The following is a 21,662-nucleotide window of genomic DNA, read 5'->3' as shown; positions in this document are numbered from 1 at the left end:
ATGGGGGGGGGGGTGTATACTGAAAAGAAAGAAATAAATCAACTTTTTTGGCAAACAACAGGATCATATTCCTAGAAAATCCCAAATATCTTCAGGAGATAGAAGTGTTTCATAATAAACTATTTCAGTACGATATCAAGATGCAAGATAGATTTTTTCAAAAATAACTATTTCTGTATAGCGATTAATACATAGGAACCAAAATTACAGATACAATACACTGGAATAGTCAAAGCCATGTAGCCATGTTATCCAAATAGGAACAAAGTCGAAGGAATCACAGTAGCAAACGTTATGACATACTACAGAACTGTTATAATCAAAACACCTTGATACTGGCACAAAATAGATGTGCAAACAAAAGAAACAGATTAAGAACCGCAGAAATTGATCCTTACAACTGCAAACAGACGATCTTTGACAAATGAGCAAAAATCATTCTCTGGAAAAAAGATAGTTTCTTCAACAAATGGTATTGGGAAAATTAGATCTCCACACGCGATAGTACAAAAAAGATCCTTACTTTACACCCACCATATATGAAAATCAACCCATGATAAATCAAAAATCCAAACCCAGGTCCTAAAGCCATCAATTTACTAGAGGAAAAAACACTGGAAGACATCAGCACAGGCACAGATTGCTTGGTCAAGAACCCAGAAACACAGGTAATAAAAGCAAAAACAGACAGGTGGAATTGCATTTAAGCTAAGAAGCTTCTGCACTGCAAAAGGAAACATTCAACAAAGAAAAGCAGTAACCGACAGAATGCAAGAAAATATTTGCAAACTACACGTTCAATAAAGGATCAATAGCCAAATAGATATGCAGCTCAAGCAAATGGAAATTATTATGCTTACAGAAGGAAACCAACCCAAAAAGAGAAATATCACTTTTTCTTTGATTTTTGCAGTTAATATATAAAACTATGCGTTCTATATATTCTCTGTGATATAGAAAGTGTAAAAATTTATATGAGTGGCAATAACATCTTTGGATTTGCTTAGAGTCTTTATCTTCTCTTTTAAAAAAATTACCTAACAATGCACAATTGCTCAAGAAAATAATAAATATACATTTAACAAAATGTGTGCTCCTTTAGGCAGAAAAAAACCCAGTATTGAAGGAAATGAAAAGTAGTTCAATAAATAGATACATTGTATGTATGTGCTGAAATACTTAAAACTCCAAATTGATACAAGATTTGATGTGATCCCTATCAAAAGTCCAGGAGAAGAGCTTTCTTTTCTTTTTCTTTTTCTTTTTTTTTTTTTTTTGTGTGTGTGTGTTTAGGCAGACATAGACAAGTTCATATATAACTTCCTATGCAGAGAAAAGAACTAAAATAAGTAACATTGTTGCATAACCGTTTAAGCCACAACCTCTGGGTGACGGTTAGAGAATCAGCTAATTCATTTCCAGTCAGGCTCCCTACTAATCCTCCTGAGGACGTAGCTGAGGATGATCCAATTGTGTGCATCCCTGCCACCCACATGGGAGACCCCGAAGAAGTCCCTGGCTCTTGACTTTGGCTTGGCTCTCTCATAACCATTGTGGCCAATTGAAGAGTGAGCCAGTGGATTAATATTTCTTCCTCTCTCTCTTTGTCTGTCTCCGTCTTTGTGTAACTCTACATTTCAAATAAATAAAAATAAATCTTAAAAATAAGAAGACTGGTCTAAATGTCCACATTCCATTCCCAGGTATCTGGGTTTAATTCTTGACCCTGACTCCTGATTCCAGCCACCTGCCAGTGCAGACTGTGGCAGGTAGTGGTGATGACTCAAGTAATTAGACTTTTCTCACCTACATGGGAGATCTAATTTGAGTTCCTGGGTCTTGGCTTAGCTTTTGCCAAGCCTCAGCCTTTGTGGATCTCTGAGGAATGAGTGAGCTTATGAGAATGCTCCATCTACTCCTTTTAGACTAGATAGATAAATAGATAGATAGATAGATAGATAGATAGATAGATAGATAGATAGAACAAGCAAGAAGATGATATAAAAATATTTACTTATTTATTTGAAAGGTACAGTTAGAGAAAGAGAGGAGATACAGAGGAAAAGAAATCTTCCATCCACTAATTCCAAAGCCAGCAGCTGGCTCTGTCATATAAGTGTCAGGATCCAAGTCCCTGGGTAATCTTAAATTGCTTTTCCAGGTGTATTAGCAAGGAACTGAATCAGAAGTGAAGAAACCAAGAATCAAACCAACACTTTTGTGGAATGCTAGTTTCACAGGTGGCACTTAAGCTGCTGTAACACAATGATAGCCCCTGGAGAATGGATTTTAAATAATGAAGTAGAGAAACTATAGCATATTTGATTTTTAGGCTTACAGATATAGGTAGAATAATAAAGATTGTTTGGTATTCATTGGGGCAAAGAAACATAGATCAGTGGTACAAAAAGAGAGCTTATAAATACATCCACACAAATATTTCCAAATGAACATTGCGGTAACCAGAGAGTGGCTAGTCTTTCTTAAAAAAGTGTTAAACAATTAGACACTCTGGGTGAAATTGAAGAAATGAAGTCTGGTGTCTCACAAATTACACAAAAATTGATGCCAAGTGAATTGTGGAATTAAATAGAAATGCAAAAATATAAAACATTTTTGAAAATTCAGTTAAAATCTCTGATACCTAAAGTAGAGCAAAGATTACTTAGTTCTGACACCAAAAGTATTATTCATAATAGAAATAAAGAAGTAAATTATACTTCACCAAAATGTGAAACTTTGTCCTATGAAATATTCCACCAATAATATGAACATATGACCTCCAAGGCAACACATTATTTGCAAACTATGTATGTGACATTTTATTTCTAAAATATGTAAATAACTGTCAAAAACACACAGTAAAAGAACATGAAGCGATATTTTACTAGAGGAAATACAGATGGCAAATATTAAAAATGTAAATTAAGACCACAAGGGAATATTATCTTTCAGAAATGCTAAAATAAATATAGCAACAACATCAAATGCTAATGAAGATGTGGGAAAACTGGACCGTGCATTCAGCGTTATCAAGACAGGAAAGACATAGTCACTCAGGAAAAGTGGCTGTAATTTTTTTAAAAATCAATACTATATATTGCAACCACAATCTAGTGTAATAATTTTCTATCAGAAAACATCACAGAGAAGTGAAAATGAATTTTTATAGCAGCTTTGTTTGCAACAACCAAAATCTGGGAGTAGGGAGAGCAAGAGTGAGAGATCTTCCATCCACCAGGTCAATCCCCTGGTCTGGACCAGGCCAGGCCAGGAGCCAGGAATTCCTTCCTAGTCTCCTATGTAGGTGGCCAGGGTTCAGAACAGTCATCTACTGACTTCCCAGGCTGACTAGAAGGAAGCTGGATTAGAACAGACTCTCTGGGACTGGAACCTGCACTCTGCTATGCCACATCGGTGTCAGTGTCGCAATCAGTCACTTCGCTCTTTTTCACAAGGTCAGGCTCAATATAGATGCTTTAAGCAAGAAACATTTATGATCTCAGAATTGGGATTCAGAAATCTGGATGCAGATTAGCTGGGTGCCTCCAGGTCAGTATCTCTTTTTGTCCTCTAATTATTATTTTTTTTTGAGATTTATTTTTTATTGGAAAGGCAGATCAGATTTACAGAGAGAAAGAGAGACATAAAGATCTTCTATCTCCTGGTTCATTTCCCAAGTAGCCAGAATGGCTAGAACCGAGTTAATCCAAAGCCAGGAGCCAGGAGCTTCTTCTGGGTCTCCCACATGGATGCAGAGTCCCAAGGCTTTGGGCCCCCCTCTATTGTTTTCCCAGGCCATGCACAAAGCTGGGTGGGAAGTGTAGATGCAGAAACCTGGTTACTAGGCAGATTCAGGAAGCTGCAAAAAGTAGGATTAAGGGTCAGAAGCCTTTGTCAGTCCTTTGTCACTTGACCTGTGGAGCTCACCTCCACAGAAGGTAGCTGCCTTCTATTCGAATTAGCAAACCAGGAGAGCAAGTGCCCAAGACTGAAACCCCCAGTCCTGCTTTTGATTTGATTGTAAAACATGAGTGGACTACGTGCAATAAAAGAGACATCTGAAAAGCATTTTTCTGGTAATTGGCATCAAAACTTCTCCCCTGCCAGGAGCATCATTGGCAGGGACTAACCTTACTTGGGTTACACTAAATACAAAATATGCTATGTGAAATTTTTACTTCGTGTTTTTTTCAATTCCAGGTATTATTTCATGGAGTGTTAGTATGCTTAATTACCATAATTGTGAATAGATTTATTTTGCCAACAGCAGTTACCAAACTAGGTAAGCCCTCCTAATTGTTATTGCAAATTAATAAAAGCATATTCTAAATGTGCTGAAGAATTTCTAATATCTAGAAGAAAATCCATATAAATATGAAGTTGTGGTGTCAAACTGAAGAGCAAATTGAATTATATAAAGGCATATTAATGGCTTTGTTCAATAAACTTACTTATTTTAAAACATTGCTTGTTTATCTTAGTTTCAGGTAACTTAAGTAATTCTGAAGTTATCCAATTATTCTACAAGTGTATTATTATGAACTTCCTAAATTCTAGGCACTGTTATAAATGATTGTGGTGCATTGGAGACAGAGAAGATGGATGAATTGATGGAGCAAATATTGGAGTGAGGAAAAACAGAGTGAGAAAGAGAAATAAGATAGTATTGAATAATCATATGTGCATCAAAGAAAGCAAACCTCATCAGAAAAAAAAAATATATAGATATATACATAGAATATAGCAGGTGTAAAATTCCAGAGAAAGCTAGAAACTGGGTGGCCTCAAAGATTGAAAAGAGGTTTGAAGGGGGTTGGATGTTTAAGAAACTAATACAGACAATTCCTTCTTTAGTTAATTGGTTCTTGTGGTTGTGGAAGCTGTGTCCTAAGATCTGCTCTCTGAAAGTCTGAGAACCAAAAAAGTTAAATAGGGTGAATTCTAGCTCAAGTTCAAAGTACAAGACCAATGTTCCAGCTTAAAGACTGTCAGACAAAGAGAGGGTTTTCTGTTACTCGATCTGTAGTTTTAATTCAGGACTGCAGCATATTGCATGAGGCTTTTCTGTGTGGAGAAGGGCAATCTGCTGTACTCAGTCCACCAATTTAAACGTTATTCTCATGCAGAAACTATCTCATGGACACAACCAGAATAATGTTTCCCTGGATGCAGATGGTACCTATTAGTAAATTTAAACATTAAGATGGTACAAAAGTGATATGCATTTAGTGGGAACAGTACTTTCTCATCTTGAATTTTAATTTTATCCTGGGCTGTCAACATGTAGTACAATACTCTCTCACAAGTCTGGGCAGTGGCATAGAACTGCAGCTCCTGGTCAGCTCCACAGGCCAGGAGAAGTAGATGATATCCTATGATGCACTGGGTGGATACACTGGGTTGGCCAGTTGGCTAAGTGTCTTCAGTGTATTTTCTGCCTATGATACTTTGACTTTAGGACAGATTGACTAGGACATCATCCCACTGTAACTGGAGGAACATTTGTATCTGAGCATGATCTAAACTAACCAAGTTGATACAAAGATGAACCACAAAACTCTGCTTCTTCACTCTGTTCTTCACAACCCAGGAGAAGGGAGTTACCTCAAAATTGACCAGCATTGAAATAAATGCAAATATAATTAAAATACGTAAACATGTTTTCCCATAAGAGAATAAGCAATAATAAATAATGTTACCATTATTCCTATTATATCTCGTTTTTGTGCAAACTATGGTAGAACACAATTTTTGTTGGCATTCTTATTATACAATTTATGTTGTCTTTAATTTTTTTAAAGAAATAATTGATGATAATAAGAATTTTAGAACTATACACCAAGATGGTGGTGAAGCTATTAATTTCTAAAACATAATCTGTATCAAAGGTCTTCGTGATGTGACATCAACAAAATACAAATCAGTGCATTACACATTTCAACACGTTAAAGAGCTAACCAAATCTATAGTCTCCACTCTCAAATTTGACAAAGATCTTGCTAATGCTGATTGGAATGTGGTTGAGAAAGCAATTCTCCTTCAAAATCCCTATGCTGTAAGCAAATAATATCTTTGTTCATTCCTTCCAAATAAATATAACTTTGTAAGTATAACTCATTTCATAAATATTAATTCACATCTTTTGATACTTGCACTTGATAGAAAAGTAACCATTCATTTTTACCATCATAGTGAAGACAAGCACGTAAGAATTTTGTAATCATAGTTGAGCAAAGTAGAAGTTACAACTCGTTTATTCAAAGGAGCGTCACAAATAAGTGAGATAGCAATGTTTGGGGACTTCCTTTCAGTGATAACTTTTTAAAGGTGTAGATACTGAGCCTTAGAAAATAACTAGGTTTTGAACAGATTGAGGTGGGTAGTGGCTTTCATTCATTCAGCATTTATCTAGTCCCATATAGATGCTAAACATTTGCTAGCACATGCGTTCTTGCAGTGAAATGGAGTTGAAAGCCAGACATCAGTTTAATTGTGTGAGCTTCCATGTTCTGCTTCTGAGACATGCTTAGAATCTTTGTGGCCAGACTTAGTCACAAATTAGCAATCAGCACACCAAGCAGTGAAGGTTTCCATAAGGAAAAAATAGCAAAAGTTTTCCTGGGATCACAAAGCTAATGCTGCTTTTCCCATTTCCTTTATCATATATGGTTTTCATTGCAATATTTTTCCACATCACACAGTATGAAGGACCAACTTCTAGGAGTGCAGAGGAAATACAATGGGTCTCCATGAAACTGAATTTCCCCAACCCATCTCATATCCAATAACTAGTGCTTGAAGTTACGAATTGGGTTCCAGATCCAATAACTGCCTGAAGCAATATGACCAGGATTTCTGGATGGGGAAAGCAACAAGTTAAATCTAAAAAGTTCTCTGATGTTTCCCTATATCTGGTTGTGACCTTTTGCCAATCTGTCAGGATCCAAATAATTTTTTTTATTACAAAGTCAGATATACAGAGAGGAGGAGAGACAGAGAGGAAGATCTTCCGTCTAATAAATCACTCTCCAAGTGAGAGTAACGGCCAGTGCTGCGCCGATCCGAAGCCGGGAACCAGGAACCTCTTTGGGTCTCCCACGCGGGTGCAGGGTCCCAATGCATTGGGCAGTCCTCGACTGCTTTCCCAGGCCACAAGCAGGGAGCTGGATGGGAAGTGGAGCTGCCGGGATTAGAACCGGCACCCATATGGGATCCAGGCGTGTTCAAGGCTAGGACTTCAGCAGCTAGGCCACGCTGCTGGGCCCAGGATCCAAATAATTTAAAATTCTAACTGAAAATATTGAATTCTCAGCTCCCATTCTAGAATTCTGATGAAGTAGTCTACACTTAATCCACTCCCCAGCTACATGTAGTGTAAAGTAAGAGATTGAGTGACAGCTCTCATAACTGATCTATACCAGAAAGCAAATGATCAAACAGCCACATGCTTCTCTTAATGAGAACATAGGGTGTTACAGTGTTAGAGGGAGGGCTGGTCTTAGACTTGAAAATCGCGGGTTTATATCTTAGCGTTGTTATTCAATAAACAGCTTTGTGATCTTAAGTAAATAAATTCGTATGATTTTGTTTTTCCCAATTATGAAGTGTGCACGCTCCTGTCTTCCAACATGTCCACTTGCTGAACTCTCTAAGTGCTTCGCTTAAAGCAGCAGCTGTCAAAGCTTCAGCTGAAGCAGAATCTTCAAGTGATTTGTGGAAGCACATTGCTTCACCCTCTTCCAGTTCTGATCTACTTGATCTAGGAATGGGCACATCTGGAAATGGGCACCTCTGCCAGCTACCAGATCCTGCAGATGCCAAGGGAGAACCACACTTCTCATAACTGCTGATTTGAAGTCTGATTGGATACAGCGTGAGGTCAACTATATAAACCTTTCAGAATGCTATGTAAAAGTCAAAACACGACATAGTGCTTCCCTCGAAAGTGGCAGGTTTTTTGTTTACTGCTACACAACTGAGAAAGTAATGAGACATTTTTTTTAAATGCTCAACATCTGAATCTAACATAGATTCAAACCATAGTTCAAACCAAAATTGTATGAGAAATGCTTGAAATTTATATTAAGCTGTTTGTTAATGTCCATGTTTTATTTCAAAATTTGTGTTGTACTTAGTTGAATCATGAAGAAACAACAGAACATCAGAAAGTGAGATGTCCAAGCTGTGACAAGGAAATTGATGAAACCCTTAACATTGAAGCAATGGAGCTGGCCAACAGACATCTGCTGTCTGCACAAATAGTTAGTACTATATAATAACATTTTAAAATACTGAAAACTTCCTCCTGGCTAAAGACTTCATGATATGTTCATCTGTAAAACACAATAGATGATTTACAAAGAAAGGGAAATTTGGTATTGTCTTTGGGATCTACTTGACAGATGAAGAGGAGAGAGCATTAGCATCAGCAAAAGACATTTTTATTATAAAGATCTATGGATCTCACAGATCCAAAAGGTAGAAATTACAACTGAGCCCAAACTTCAGACACATCAAACAATCAGCTCCATGACACTTCTCATTAGGCCCACACTATTTATCTATGGAAGAATATTATCCAATCTTCTAACAAGTAGAGGGTATTGTGCTCTCATTCAAACAATGGGTTAAAAAAAAGTGAGAAAAATTCTGCAGTACAGTAGCCTATAGGATGTTGTGGGAAGTGACTAATGATGTAGTTTTTGTTTCCTAACCAGCTCAGGATAGTTATTATTTACCACAACTCATGCTTTCAAAATGTTCAATTTCAAGTCTTGCTTACTGCATATGGAACTATCACAAATTTCTTAGCTATTCTATCAATCCAAGATTCAAAGCATTTAATTTGTTCAGTTTAACTCTGGAAATAGATGATTATCAGGCATGATGCTTCTCTCTTTAGTAGTATTCCTAGAAGAAAAGTTGAGTGACCAAAGCAGCTTTTTCAAGGGGACAAATAACATGTTTAAGCAACTAAAGCCATGCTACACAAGACAAAGATTATGATTACATGGTGCTTTGTTCCAAAAGATTTCCTACTTGTCTTACTAAATAAGGTATTGTCACCTGCAAGACAACAATTTCTCCACAAAGGCTAATTTAATACAGGAAAATACAACTTTTTTACCTCTCCCAATTTTCTATATGCAATGCCCCCAGACACATGAATCTGGAGGTAAAGTGTCAAAAGGCAGTCATCTGGGCTCCCCCTAAAGCCAAGATAAAAGATACACAGCTGTCCAAATAGTCCAGTCCTCCAGTGATAGGGTTGAGGAGAGAAGTCAATTGAAAGGGAACAAAGGAACAGAGAGACAAACGTCTCGATGAGAATTTCAAAGTAGAATAGGACCTAGAAATAATAGAAAGCTATGTTAAGGTACCCTGGGTGATTATGAAGAGCCAAATACTGCTTCTTTAAGCTACCAATGATTGCTCCCTTGGATTAGGAAAGTGGAAAGGGGGAATTTGCAAAAATTAGTTGGTAATTGTGAAAAAATGTGATAGAATAGTGGAAAGCAAGGAAGTCTGTTCTGCAGTATAGAAGACACAAATTCTTTTGCTTTTCCTGCAGAAGTTAAAAAAAAACATTTTCAATAATAGAAAATGAGAATCAAATTCATCCCACTTCAGCGTGAGTTTGACCAACTTTGCTGTGTCCTCCCTTCTACATAAATATATATATATATTTCTTTATTTGTTTGAAAGAGAGAGATAAAGACAGAGAGAGAGAGAGAATTTTCCACCTACCAGTTGACTCCACGAATGACCATGATAGGAATTAGCCAGGTTGAAATCGCAAGCCAGGAACTCCATCCAGGTCTCCACATGGATGGCAGGAACTCAGATACTTTAGCCATGATCTGCTACTTTATAGGCAAATTAGCAGGGGTTATGAACTTGAACTTGAACTTGAACTGGCACATTATTATGGGATGCAGGCATCCCAAGCAGTTGTTTAGCCCACAGTGGCACGACACTCATCCTTTCTATGTCCTCCATTTGATGACTCTATCCTGCTACTCAGACTTTTCAGGTATACATTTTGATCTTTCTCACTGCTCACTTGGCTCCCAAATAATTCTGCTGCTAAACCTGTAATGTACTTGCTAGCCAAATTTTGGTGATAACTAATTGCATTTGTGACCCAAGGATCTTCCATTGTCATAACCACAATCCCATTCCCTACCCCCAATGCTATACATACACAAATATTTTTTTCCCTTTTAAAAAAACTATCTTAAAAAAATAACATGCTACATGTCTTTTTGCTTATTGACACTTTTTGCATATTGAATTACTTAAGGTTACCTTTTAATAGAATTCACTTATAATAAACCATGGTAAATTCCTTGAGGTTAAAGATCTATTTGATGTATCTGAAGTAAATAACACAATGCACAGTGTATCCTAGGCTGTCAATGTTTGCTGAATTAATTTATCGCTTTGAACTGTGTGCTGTTGATCATAAGACGTAATCATTGGAGGCAGCACAATGGCTAATCCTTTACTCTGTATCATCAGCATCCCATACGGGTGCAGGTTCATGTCCCAGGTGCTCCACTTTCAAATTATTTCTTTGTGGCCTGGGAAAATAACAGAGGATGGCCCAAGCCCTTGAGACCTTGTGCCTACATGGGAGACCCTAAAGAGGCTCCTCGCTCCCAGCTTCGGATTAGGTTAGCTCTGTCCATTTTGCTCATTTGGAGAGTGAACAAGCACAAGAAGACTTTCTCACTCTATGTCTTATTGTCTGTGCAAATATGCCTGTCTAATAAAAGTAAATAAATCTTTAAAAAAGAAATAATCATTGATCTATTTCTGCATCTCAATTTCTTTTTTTTTTGACTTCTCACTTTTCCTTTCTTTCTCTTTCCTTTCCTTCACTTTTTCTTTCCTATTCTTTCATTTTATAGTATGTGTTGTTTCATATTATAGACACTAATTCTGTCAGAATCTAAATTTTTAGCTAAGAAATTAACTATATATAGACTCACTATTGAAGTAGACAGTGTTTTCAGTTTCTGTAAAAATTCCTATTGTTCTATATTTGAATAGTTAAAAATAGAACTAGTTTACTAGACCTTGTATCAGTGATTGAGGGACATAAAGATGAATTTGTTTTACTATTTTGAAACATATTTGTACTCCTTTTTAAATTTTCATATTTGGAAAACTCTATTATAAACAGTAAAGTTCTATTCTGGAAATATTTGTAAAAGCAAAATTAAATAAAGATGTAAGCCGTGATCATTCATCATAAGATATCTCTAGGAGTACAGTATTCTCATTTGTGGGATGGACATTTGCATAAGCAAGAAGTTGGCTCCTGGGACATCCACATCCCACATCAAAGAGGTCCTGGGTATTTGGGTATTGTGCTTCCCATACAGTTTCCTGGGAGACAGCAGATCATGGTTCGAGTACTTTAGTTTCTGTCACGTATGTGGGAGGCCTGGATGGAATTTTGGTTTCAACCTGGCCCAAGCCTGACTGTATTGGGGTATTTGGGGAGTGAATCAACAGATAGAAGACCTCTAGCTCTCTCTTTTTCTCTGAAAATAAATACAAATAAATAAAATCTAACAATACACAAAATGCATTATGAACTTTTAAGTTGGGCTTGTAGCTTGTTTGTCACAGAATTCCATTTCACTTCATGGAAACCTAATTGGGATCTAATCAAATTCTGGTGTCCTTCAGAGCTAATGTGCTTCCACCAAAATACCAGATCTTCCTCCTGTATTGATCTGTACTGTGGATCCATGGGAAGATTCTTGTTATAAAGTTCCTAGGTTATTTGGGGATTTTTAATTCTTACATTCTCATACTGCTTTTCCACAAAGGTAATAAACAGATTGGCATTGCTATGTATGCTCCATAATGATTTGTATCAACACATTTCTTTCAGGCAAGCTATGAGAGACAGTACAGGGATGAGATTCTGTCCCAGAGGGTGGTCCAGGTGTTGGTAGGTGCAGCAGGAAGCTCTGGCGAGAGGAAGGGAGAGTAAGTATTTTTGTCAACAGAGGGCTTTTTTTCCCCTAAGCCACGGCATTTAGGATGCTGTGCAAGTGAGTTTTCTTGCTTTTTAAAGTTGGGTTCATCTAGTATTACATGTACAAGCCATGCTGGCTCTTAACTACACATGCATCCAAATCACTTACTGCAGTTTCCAACTTGTATTCTTTCCTGCTTCTGTGTATTTGAACTAGCAACTGCTTCTGACTGAAACATTCCTCTCTTTCTCTGATAAACCTCTTCAGAAGCTAGGCAGCAGTGAACTTGTTTTCCCTCAGGCTTTCGGAATGCCTGACGGAGGGCAGAGTCTTCCTCAAACCCTCTAAACTCATATGCATAGTGGGAAGAAAACACTCAATGCATTCTCTGTAATACTCATCAGACATTTCTAACATGATTTTTTTTTTTAGATGTAGGTCGTCTCTACAGTAATTAGGGAGTTCGTTTCTTAGGAAATATCATCTCATGCTTCATGGAGGAATGAAAGATCTATGCAGGAGGAGTTAAATGGCAATAGAAGTGCAACAACACCCATGTCAAACCCAAATACACTCACTAATTTTAGACAATACCCTTGATACCAAATACCTGAGGATTTCCTGCTCACACAGACTTAAGCTTTTTTCCTGGATCTCCCAGGCTCTACCCCTGATCACTAGCGTGCTGGGCCTCTGGTAAACCTCAAGCATGTGCTGACTACAGCCACTCATCATTTCCAGTTTCTAGTCCGAAGAGAGAGAAAGTTCACGTGAAAAGAGAACCAGCCAGAAACCTGAACATGTTTTCATACCTTTTTGAGTACAGGTTTTCAAAGAGTCTAAGAGTTGCCATTACAGGCATAGTCATGCAAATCATTATGACATGATGGGCCCTTCAAATACTAGATGAACAGAATGGAGTTGAGGAAGTTGTGCAAATATGATGAGTTTGAAGCCATACAAGTGTACAACAGAAGCATTTAAATAAATAAATGACACACTGAAAGACATTATCACTACCTTGTCCCAGAATTAATGCGAAAATCAAATAACATAGAGCAATTCAGCTGTCAGTTATTCCTCTTAGAACCTCCACAAAAACAGAAACAACCAGAACACATAGACACAGAGAATGGCCCGAATTTTAGGGTCATTTATGAAAGGTAAAAAAGAAAAGTTAGGAAGATGTGTGAGATGGGCTGATATATATATATATATATATATATATATATATATATATATATATATATATATACACACACATATATATATGCACATAGATATAGATATATATATACACATATACACACATACATTCATTTAACTATCCTAGTCTGACATGGATAAAGTGATCTGTTTATTGTGAAACCGAAGAATGGATAATCCAGCCTAAAAGCCCAAATGCAACTGAATCCTAAATGTTTAAATCATGATATGCTTTCTCTCTATGAACCCTGGTCTGTCTCCTATTTTTTACTCGGTACTTCCAGTTTTTTATGCTCATTGTTTAATAAGTGGGCCTTATAACATTACTTTGTGATTATATATCTACTTATTTTCTGAAAAGTCATGGCTTGGAACTCTGCTCACGAAAATTTTTCATTCATAATCACCACTGCACAAAATAGTTGTTCTGTTTTTTGATGATACTGCATTAAATTTATCCATGAGTTTTTAGAGCAAGCCTAATTACTACCTTTTATTTTAGGTTTATGAATGCTGGGTTAATAAAGGCTTATTCTGAAAGTAAAAAATTCCTTACCTTTGTAAGAAAATTACTGCTCAACTGGGTATACAACACTAAAAAGGACAAAGGAGTTCCGTCAAGGTAAGTGCTAGCTATTTACAAGAAATGCTGCCATATTTATTTGAAATTCTTTTTATTTTAAAACTATAATGATAAAACTCTGCAAATTACTTTGCAGTCATATACAATTATTCAATTAAGTAGAGTACTAAATTGCTTTGGATATGTGCAGAAAGATACCGCAAAAGAGATAAACGGTGTTCTCTCCTCTTTTACCAAAATAAGTTTCACACAAAGTTAACCATGGCCATTTTAAGATGCACAGTTTAGTATTGTTTTGTATATTCATAATATTGAGTACCATAAGATCTGAATATTTCATACAAATAGAATCACCAATATTTAACCTTGTGCTTCTGATTTTTTAGTGTATTTTCTTAATTTCATTTTTTGTATAGTTCATTTCTAGTAAACAGGGATGAAATTGACTATATGTTGCTATTGTAATATGAAAGCTTACTGATTTGCTAGCTTTGACAGTTCTTTTGTGGATTCTCTGGGATTTGCTTTATATTGGATCATGTTATCTCTGAATAGAGATACTTTTTGCTTCTTTCCTTCCAAAGCAAATTCCTTTTCCTAGATTCAAGGAAAGGAATATAGTTGCCTCAGGATAAGTAACAAAGAATTTGTGGCTATCTTCAATACACCACACTCAATATCAAAAAATACTTTTGCATTATTTATAAACCTCCAATACTGACTTAAGCTACAACTTTTCAGAGCAACTATTTCTGTTGATGTAACTTGAACAAAAGAAAATTTGGAGAACTAGTATTGGTAGTACATATATTTATAGGTTATCTTCCAAATATTATCCCAGGGTAAGTAGTAATATAGATTCCAGAGTTACACAACTTAGCTTAGACTTGCAAACTCATCAATCATTAGAAAAATGGGTATTTTATTGTTCTTATTTTTAATTTGTATAAAATGAGTTGACTTCACATTTTTCCAATACAGATTTATAAGCATAGGAATTCCATCCTTTCCCCCTTCATCCCTGTTATTATTTTCCCCAAATTATTACAATAGCATGTTTATTAACCTCAGAGTAAAAAGCTTAACTTTCTAATATTTTAAAATATCATGACACAACAAGCAAAGGAAACAGAAAAAATTCAATTACATGTAATAAAAGTAAACTAAAATAAAAACGGTAGTCCTAGTGTTACTCATGATTAAAGATGTTTGTATAGAGCTGCTTGTTCCCAGCATGCTAATAAAGATTACGGTTTTTGTGATACGTATAGTAGCTGTCACAGATAAGGGAGAATATACAATCTTTGTCTTTTTGGCACTGGCTTATTTGAGTGAGCATAATGGTCTGCAGTTGGGACCATTTTGTTGCCAATGGTAAAGATTCTCCTTGTTGTTGTTTGTTTGACTTATTTTTAAAATATTCCCAATTTGTGTTATCCCTGTCTTACAAAAGTATTTCCACTCTTAGTAAAAAGAAAGGTAGATGAGAGAAATTGAAGGCAAGAGAGACAAGAAAATTGACTCAAGACATTTAGTAGACAAGGAGATCAAGATAATTATATAGGAAGCACAATTTCAGAAAATGGCAGCTTCCCAGGATTAAGCAGCAACTGTTAAATGTAGAAACAAAAGCTTAGGTCATATATAATGAAAAAATACACAATTCTATAACTGTACAATTATAGAATATATATACTATATATATAACTGTTCTTTCTTTTTCTACAGATATTTCTTCCTTCGTATGTGTCACAAAGTAGTATTTACCAATGAATTTGAGTATATTGGATACCTTGTGGTAATAATGAATATATTTCCCATTATAATCAGTTGGATACCACATTTAAGTGGCATATATGATGATGAAATAAGACATGCTAACTATACTTTCCTTGGAATTTATATTCTAGAGGCCCTACTTAAGGTAATTTGAAGAGAGAGTGTGTGTCTGTTTGTGTGTGTGTACATCTGAGCGACAAAGAGAGAAACATGTTATCTTTTCTAATCTCATCTTTCAACATTAACTCTAAAAAATTTTTTCAGAGTGTATGAAATTCTCCCTCATGGCTCATTTTTTGTTTGCTTTTAAAGGCTCTTAGCGGGTGATTCATTAGAAAACATGCAATGTGTTTGCATGTGTTATATATTGCAAATGTTGGTTTTCTATTTATAAAAGCAAGCTTCAAGATAGTGAGTCAAAGGACATAGACTGATTTTTAAAAGTATTGACAGTATTCTTAGCAAGCACATGGAAGCTCATCTTACTATTTTTAAACTGATTAGACAAATCAATTGGTAGGTCCTATGTGATATTTAGCCACCATATCTGATCACGAATCTTGAATATCTAAAATGTGCAGCTCCAGCATCATTATTTGAACAAATCAGTTAGTTGTTAGTTAAGTACAATAAGACATGATGCTAGAAAACACATCAACTATCTTTAGTAGGCAATTACCTAGCTCTGGGCAGAATTTATTTTTGTTGGAATATCAGATATACGGAGAGGAGGAGAGACAGGAAAATCTTCTGTCCGATGAGTCACTCCCCAAGCGGCCACAATGGCCAGAGCTGAGCCGATCCGAAGCCAGGAGCCTCTTCTGTATCTCCTACACAGGTGCAGGGTCCCAAGCCTTGGGCTGACCTCGACTGCTTTCCCAGGCCACAAGCTGGAAGCTGGATGGGAAGCGGGGCTACCAGGATTAGAACCGGTGCCCATATGGGATCCCGTCGCATGGATGGCAACAATTTTTGCCACCAGACTAACCTGTTGGGCCCAAAACATGGCTTTATGTAAACAAATCTTTAAATGTTGAATCAGTTTCATAAAGCTTGTGCTCATATGTGTCACAATAAATAAAATTATTTTTTTCTTGATTACCCAGAGTCACTATTTTGGATATCCACCATTTAATAGTATAAGAAAAAAATGCAACCTTCAGGATCACTGTAGTATTTCAGCTGTTTATAGTAAAAAAAAAAAAAAAAAAAAAAACTGGCACTCTTTGTGTGTTTGTACATGTTTTTATTTGTGTTTTCATGTTTTTATTTTTTACTGGTGTTGACCTATAAATGTTTCTTTTCCCTGTGTTTGCTTTATTGTCAATCCTAACACAATAGTCCTAGGGTGTTCATTATTAGAAAATAAAGTGGATGAACTTGTTTGGTGTGTCTGACTTTTGCTTCCTGGCGATATTTCAGAGATACAAAGCCTTAATATAAATCAGAGAAAAAAACTGACTGATGATATGTCATTGTGGAACGACAAAAACATTCCTGTAATTTCTTTTTAAATCAATAGCTGGCAGCAATGAGAAGGGCATATTTTTCATACTCCTGGAATTTATTTGAATTAGCAATCACTTTAATTGGCATCATAGACATCATACTTATTGAGACCCACACAATCAGTTATTCGTTTGATTTGATCCAGACTGTGGTCATTATGAAAACAGCTCGCCTTCTTCGGGTGCTACGCATTTTAAAGGTAAAAAAGTAAATTATACAATTTAAGCCCCAGCTATTTTCATAAAATGTGGGTTAAAATCAGTCTACTTGTTTTATGATTTCCACCTGCTATTTTAAATTCTATCTCATGGGGTAGCTCTTTGGCCTAGAGTTTGGGATGCCAGAGCCCCCCTCCCAGTGTCCGCACTTTCTGACTCCACTTGAGATCCCAGCCTCCAGCTATTACACACCTGGTGGGGCAACAGGGTGTGGCTCAGGAAGCTGAATCCCAGCTTTCAGCTCCTAGGAGGTGGGAATTGTCCTGGTTTCTCCTTGTCTCTCAAATAAATAGATTAAACACTCTTTGACCACTTCTATAGAATTTCATATTATTAGTGTCTAAGTTATGTCAGAAATATATTTATCACACAAAAGTAAAGAAACAGCAGTTTGTCCTTTGAATAGGGAGAACATGAAAAAAAAATCCATATTAATGCCAGTGCAAGTTAACCCTAAAGTTTACTTTAGGAGATGGAAATCAACAAAATATGCAACCATATAAATCATTTATATGGAAGAAATGGCACGCAAATCAAATATACAAAAAAATCACATTCCTTATTGTATGAACTGATAATATCCTAGACCCAGAGTGCATAAAAAAAGACCTTTGATTATCTAAATACTTTTCTGTAGCAAATATAACAGATAGATATTTATGTCCTGCATATTTTATGAAATTAAATGCGCTTCATCACAGGGCACATAAATATGTGTGGATAAACATATTCTGCTTGAGTCTATGTCTTTTTCTGAACCAATACACACACAAACACACACACACACATCAGCATTGTGGGAGATACAAAAAATATATTTCATCTCAAGCTAAAGTTAGCATACTTGAGAGGTATAAATCATCTAGGTCTGAAAGTATGCAACAAATAGCCTTCTCTTCCTTTAATAATCCATGGAACTGGGCTCGGCAGTGTGGCCTAGTGGCTAAGGTCCTTGCCTTGATCCCATATGGCCGCTGGTTCTAATCCCGGCAGCTCCACTCCCTCTCTATCTCTCCTCCTCTCAGTATATCTGACTTTGTAATAAAAATAAAATAAATCTTTAAAAAAAAAATAATCCATGGAACTGTTAGTAATGCTAGTGCATGGTTTGACCTGAGGAAGGCAAATCCAAATTATTCCAATGGTCAGTTAACTCTTGCTGATGGGGAAATAGTCTACCTAATAGATCATATGGTAGAAAAAAAACTGGCGAACTACCTAAGAAAAGTTTGTTTATGTAGTGAGAATTCTGCATCTTATATTAGATGGTATCTCCTTGGAGTATGAAGACAGAATAGAGCAACCTTCTGCCCCTAGAAATGTCAAACAGACTACATAGTGCCCACTTTATATGATGAGAGAAAGATGTAGCAAGTGCAGAGCGCTGCTGAAGTTCAATCTCAAAACAGGAAGATTAATCTTCCAGGATTAATGACAGTAAGTTGCGGGGAGGAGTAGCACGTGGATATCATAGAGCATGGGTTAAAAAAAAATAATAATAAAGGCACAGCCAACTTCAGTGGAGCTAGGGGACTGCACTTGGTAGCAGGTTACCTGGAGACTTAAACTCTCAGCAAATAGGGAGAGGATGTAACTATCCAGCTGAGCACGGAGTACAGTTGTAGTAGGCTCTTATCCAAAGGCATCATCTAGCAGAGTAGTTAGCAGATTCAGCATTTACGAACAGTTATTGTCTTACCTAAGCATGGAAAATATTTTCCAGAAATTCTCAGCATTGTTAGTTATGGAAACAGTAGCTAAATAAAGTTGTAAAGTTGTAAATGCCATGAATTAAAAAAAAAAAAAAAAAGGAATCTTGGCAGGTTGCTGTAATTATCCTCAAGAGTGCTTATCTTCTTGTCGACAATTTTTGTAAAAAAAAAAATTAAACAAAATTTGTACGACTTGTATTAAATGGCTATCTGATTTTTTTTCAGCTCATAACACCAAAGATGGTGCAAATCATAGACCAAAAGATGAGTCACCAGCTGTCCTTTAGATATGCTATACTGAAAGGTTATGTTCAAGGTGAGATGGATGTGATGACTATAATTGATCAGATTGCAAGTTCTAAAAAGGCTAAGCAGGTAAGGAGCTTATTTTCACCATTCAGCTGTCCTCATCCTACACATCCTGCCTTATATTTGTAAATATGGTCTGGATTCCTTACTTGTTAATTAATTTCTGTGCAAAGTTAAGCTAGTCTATATTTATGCTGCTATAACACATCCTTGCAGAAATAGCCTGTGCTGTTGTATTAGCAAGCTACAAGGCTCTTGGAAGGCAACTTCTGTGCTTATGAAGACTGCCATGAACCCACAGGTGGAGGGGAGACAGCTTCCTTCCAGAACAGGTCCCAGCCTTTGTTGGGCTACAGGGGTTTCGATTGGGAACTATGGAAAGGTGAAATGTTATAGCAGTTTTGAACAAATGAAGGTTCCTCCTGAAGTCCACGATTTCCTTCCATTGCTATCTTATAGTTTTCACATAGTGAGAAGCAAAGGAAATAAAACCAGATAATCTGGCAAATGGAAAGAAGTAAGGAGAAAACCTAATCTGATAAGAAACATGAAGCCAAAGAGGGTTGAATTATTGTACCTAAAGTCACACAGCAAATAAGCAGCAACAACGGCTCTATAACCTGTGTTGCAGATTTCATTTTTTAATTTTAAATTAACACCGACAGTAGTTATACAAGTTTGTCATCTATGCAGATTTCAATATTTACTTTTCAGAATTTGAGTTTTACTTTGTATGTCCAAAAACTTACTGTTGAAAAGCTTGAGCATTCAATTTATAATAGGATACAAAAAGTAGTATTTCCTTTCTTCTCCATCTGCAATTTTACATATCACCTTCAGTCACTGATATTCAGCACTGTTACTTGAGGGATCATAAAAGATACCAAAAAACTTCAATTCCTAAAATACTATTCTTGTTCTTCAACAGATGGCCAAATCTTCTAATTTACAATATAAAGCCATCCTTGTGTCTCAAATTTGGAGGTTCTTACGAAGTTGAATGAAACAGTACCTATTAGGCCTATATTTTAAGAACACACAACAGGGCTCAGTGTAAAGGCCCAATTGGTTAATCCTTAATCTCCGAGCTTTGGAATCCCATAGGGATGCCACTTTGTGTCTCGGCTACTCAGCATCTCACTCAGCTCCCTGATTATGGCCTGGGAAAACAGTGGAGGATGGTCAAAGTCCTTGGAACCCTGTATCCACGTGGAGTCCCAGAAGAAGCTTCTGGTTCTTGAATTCAGATTGACTCTGATGTGGTTATTTTGGCTGTTTGGATCTTCCTCTCTGTCTCACCTTCTCTCTGTAAATCTACCTTTCCAATAAAAATAAATCTAAGAAAAACAGCAAACAGTATTCCAAGCCAAGCTACACATAAAGAAACTTCGTGTTTCTCAAAATTGACCTAGATAATGCCATTTCTTTCTTCCATCTTTGTTGCTCAAACAAAAAAAAACTAACCAAAACAGTAAGAAACAAACCAAAAAATGGTTTTAGAACCTGAAAACTCCCCATAGAATTTTTTGAAGCTTTCCATTTTGATTGTTAAATTAAATCGAAATTTTTTTAATTACTATTTTGGTAGAAGTAACAAATTTTTTGTTTTATAGATGTTACTAAAACGAATCAGACGAAACATGGAACTGTCAATGAGAGAGCTGGGTAGGTACCTCTCATCTTAAAAGACTGCCTCTCATCAGCACTACTTCAGAAAGGCAATGGTTTTTAAAACTAAACTGATCCTTGAGAAAATTTACTTAATAATAATACTGACGCCTACATGGAAGCAATTTAGTGTGGCCACATTTTCTAGTTCATGAGAATAATGTAATAATATTTCTCTGAGTTTGTTCTCTTCCTTATGTAAACAATTAAGAACTGTTAATTTCTATGTAAAGACTTGTCATTGTATTCTATGACTGCACATATGACTAGAACCTTATTAATTCTATTTTCTTCTGAGCCAGAAATACATGTACCTTCCTAGGTGACAAACACACACATACACACACACACACACGCACACACGCACTCACACACAAATAATTTACTTTCTTTTGCTTGCCACAAAACACTAACTTTTGTTGTGACTACTTGGAGATTTGGGGGATAAACCTGACTGGAGTCTTATCTCCAACTTCATGCCAGGTCCCATGCTTGGCACAAGACAAATTATGTGAGTGTAACAGATATCTCTAAAATATGACGTCCATTGGTGAGGAGGAGAAAGGTATTTCATACCAGATAGTGGGTATTAAAATGACAGAGGCAATCTAGGAATGAATTAAGACTTGATAGGCAGTTGAAAAGATGGTGGGTTAAGAGGTCATGAACAAGGACAAGA

At 36.3% G+C, this 21,662-nt stretch overlaps 1 protein-coding gene across 1 annotated transcript in view; it reads left to right on the top strand.

The window, feature by feature from the left end:
• SLC9C1 (solute carrier family 9 member C1) overlaps positions 1–21,662 on the top strand; it is a 74,062-nt gene that overhangs the window by 33,503 nt on the left and 18,897 nt on the right. Inside the window, exons 10-18 of the mRNA XM_058661286.1 lie at positions 4,204–4,285; positions 5,892–6,058; positions 8,139–8,264; positions 11,912–12,009; positions 13,708–13,827; positions 15,517–15,712; positions 17,090–17,275; positions 19,232–19,381; positions 20,929–20,980. Of these exons, the coding sequence (XP_058517269.1) occupies positions 4,204–4,285; positions 5,892–6,058; positions 8,139–8,264; positions 11,912–12,009; positions 13,708–13,827; positions 15,517–15,712; positions 17,090–17,275; positions 19,232–19,381; positions 20,929–20,980 (1,177 nt within the window). The remainder of the gene's footprint in view (positions 1–4,203; positions 4,286–5,891; positions 6,059–8,138; positions 8,265–11,911; positions 12,010–13,707; positions 13,828–15,516; positions 15,713–17,089; positions 17,276–19,231; positions 19,382–20,928; positions 20,981–21,662) is intronic.

This window comes from Ochotona princeps, chromosome 3 (assembly GCF_030435755.1).
Source record: "Ochotona princeps isolate mOchPri1 chromosome 3, mOchPri1.hap1, whole genome shotgun sequence".
NCBI lineage: Eukaryota > Metazoa > Chordata > Mammalia > Lagomorpha > Ochotonidae > Ochotona > Ochotona princeps.
This window is presented reverse-complemented; position numbering and strand designations above follow the sequence as displayed.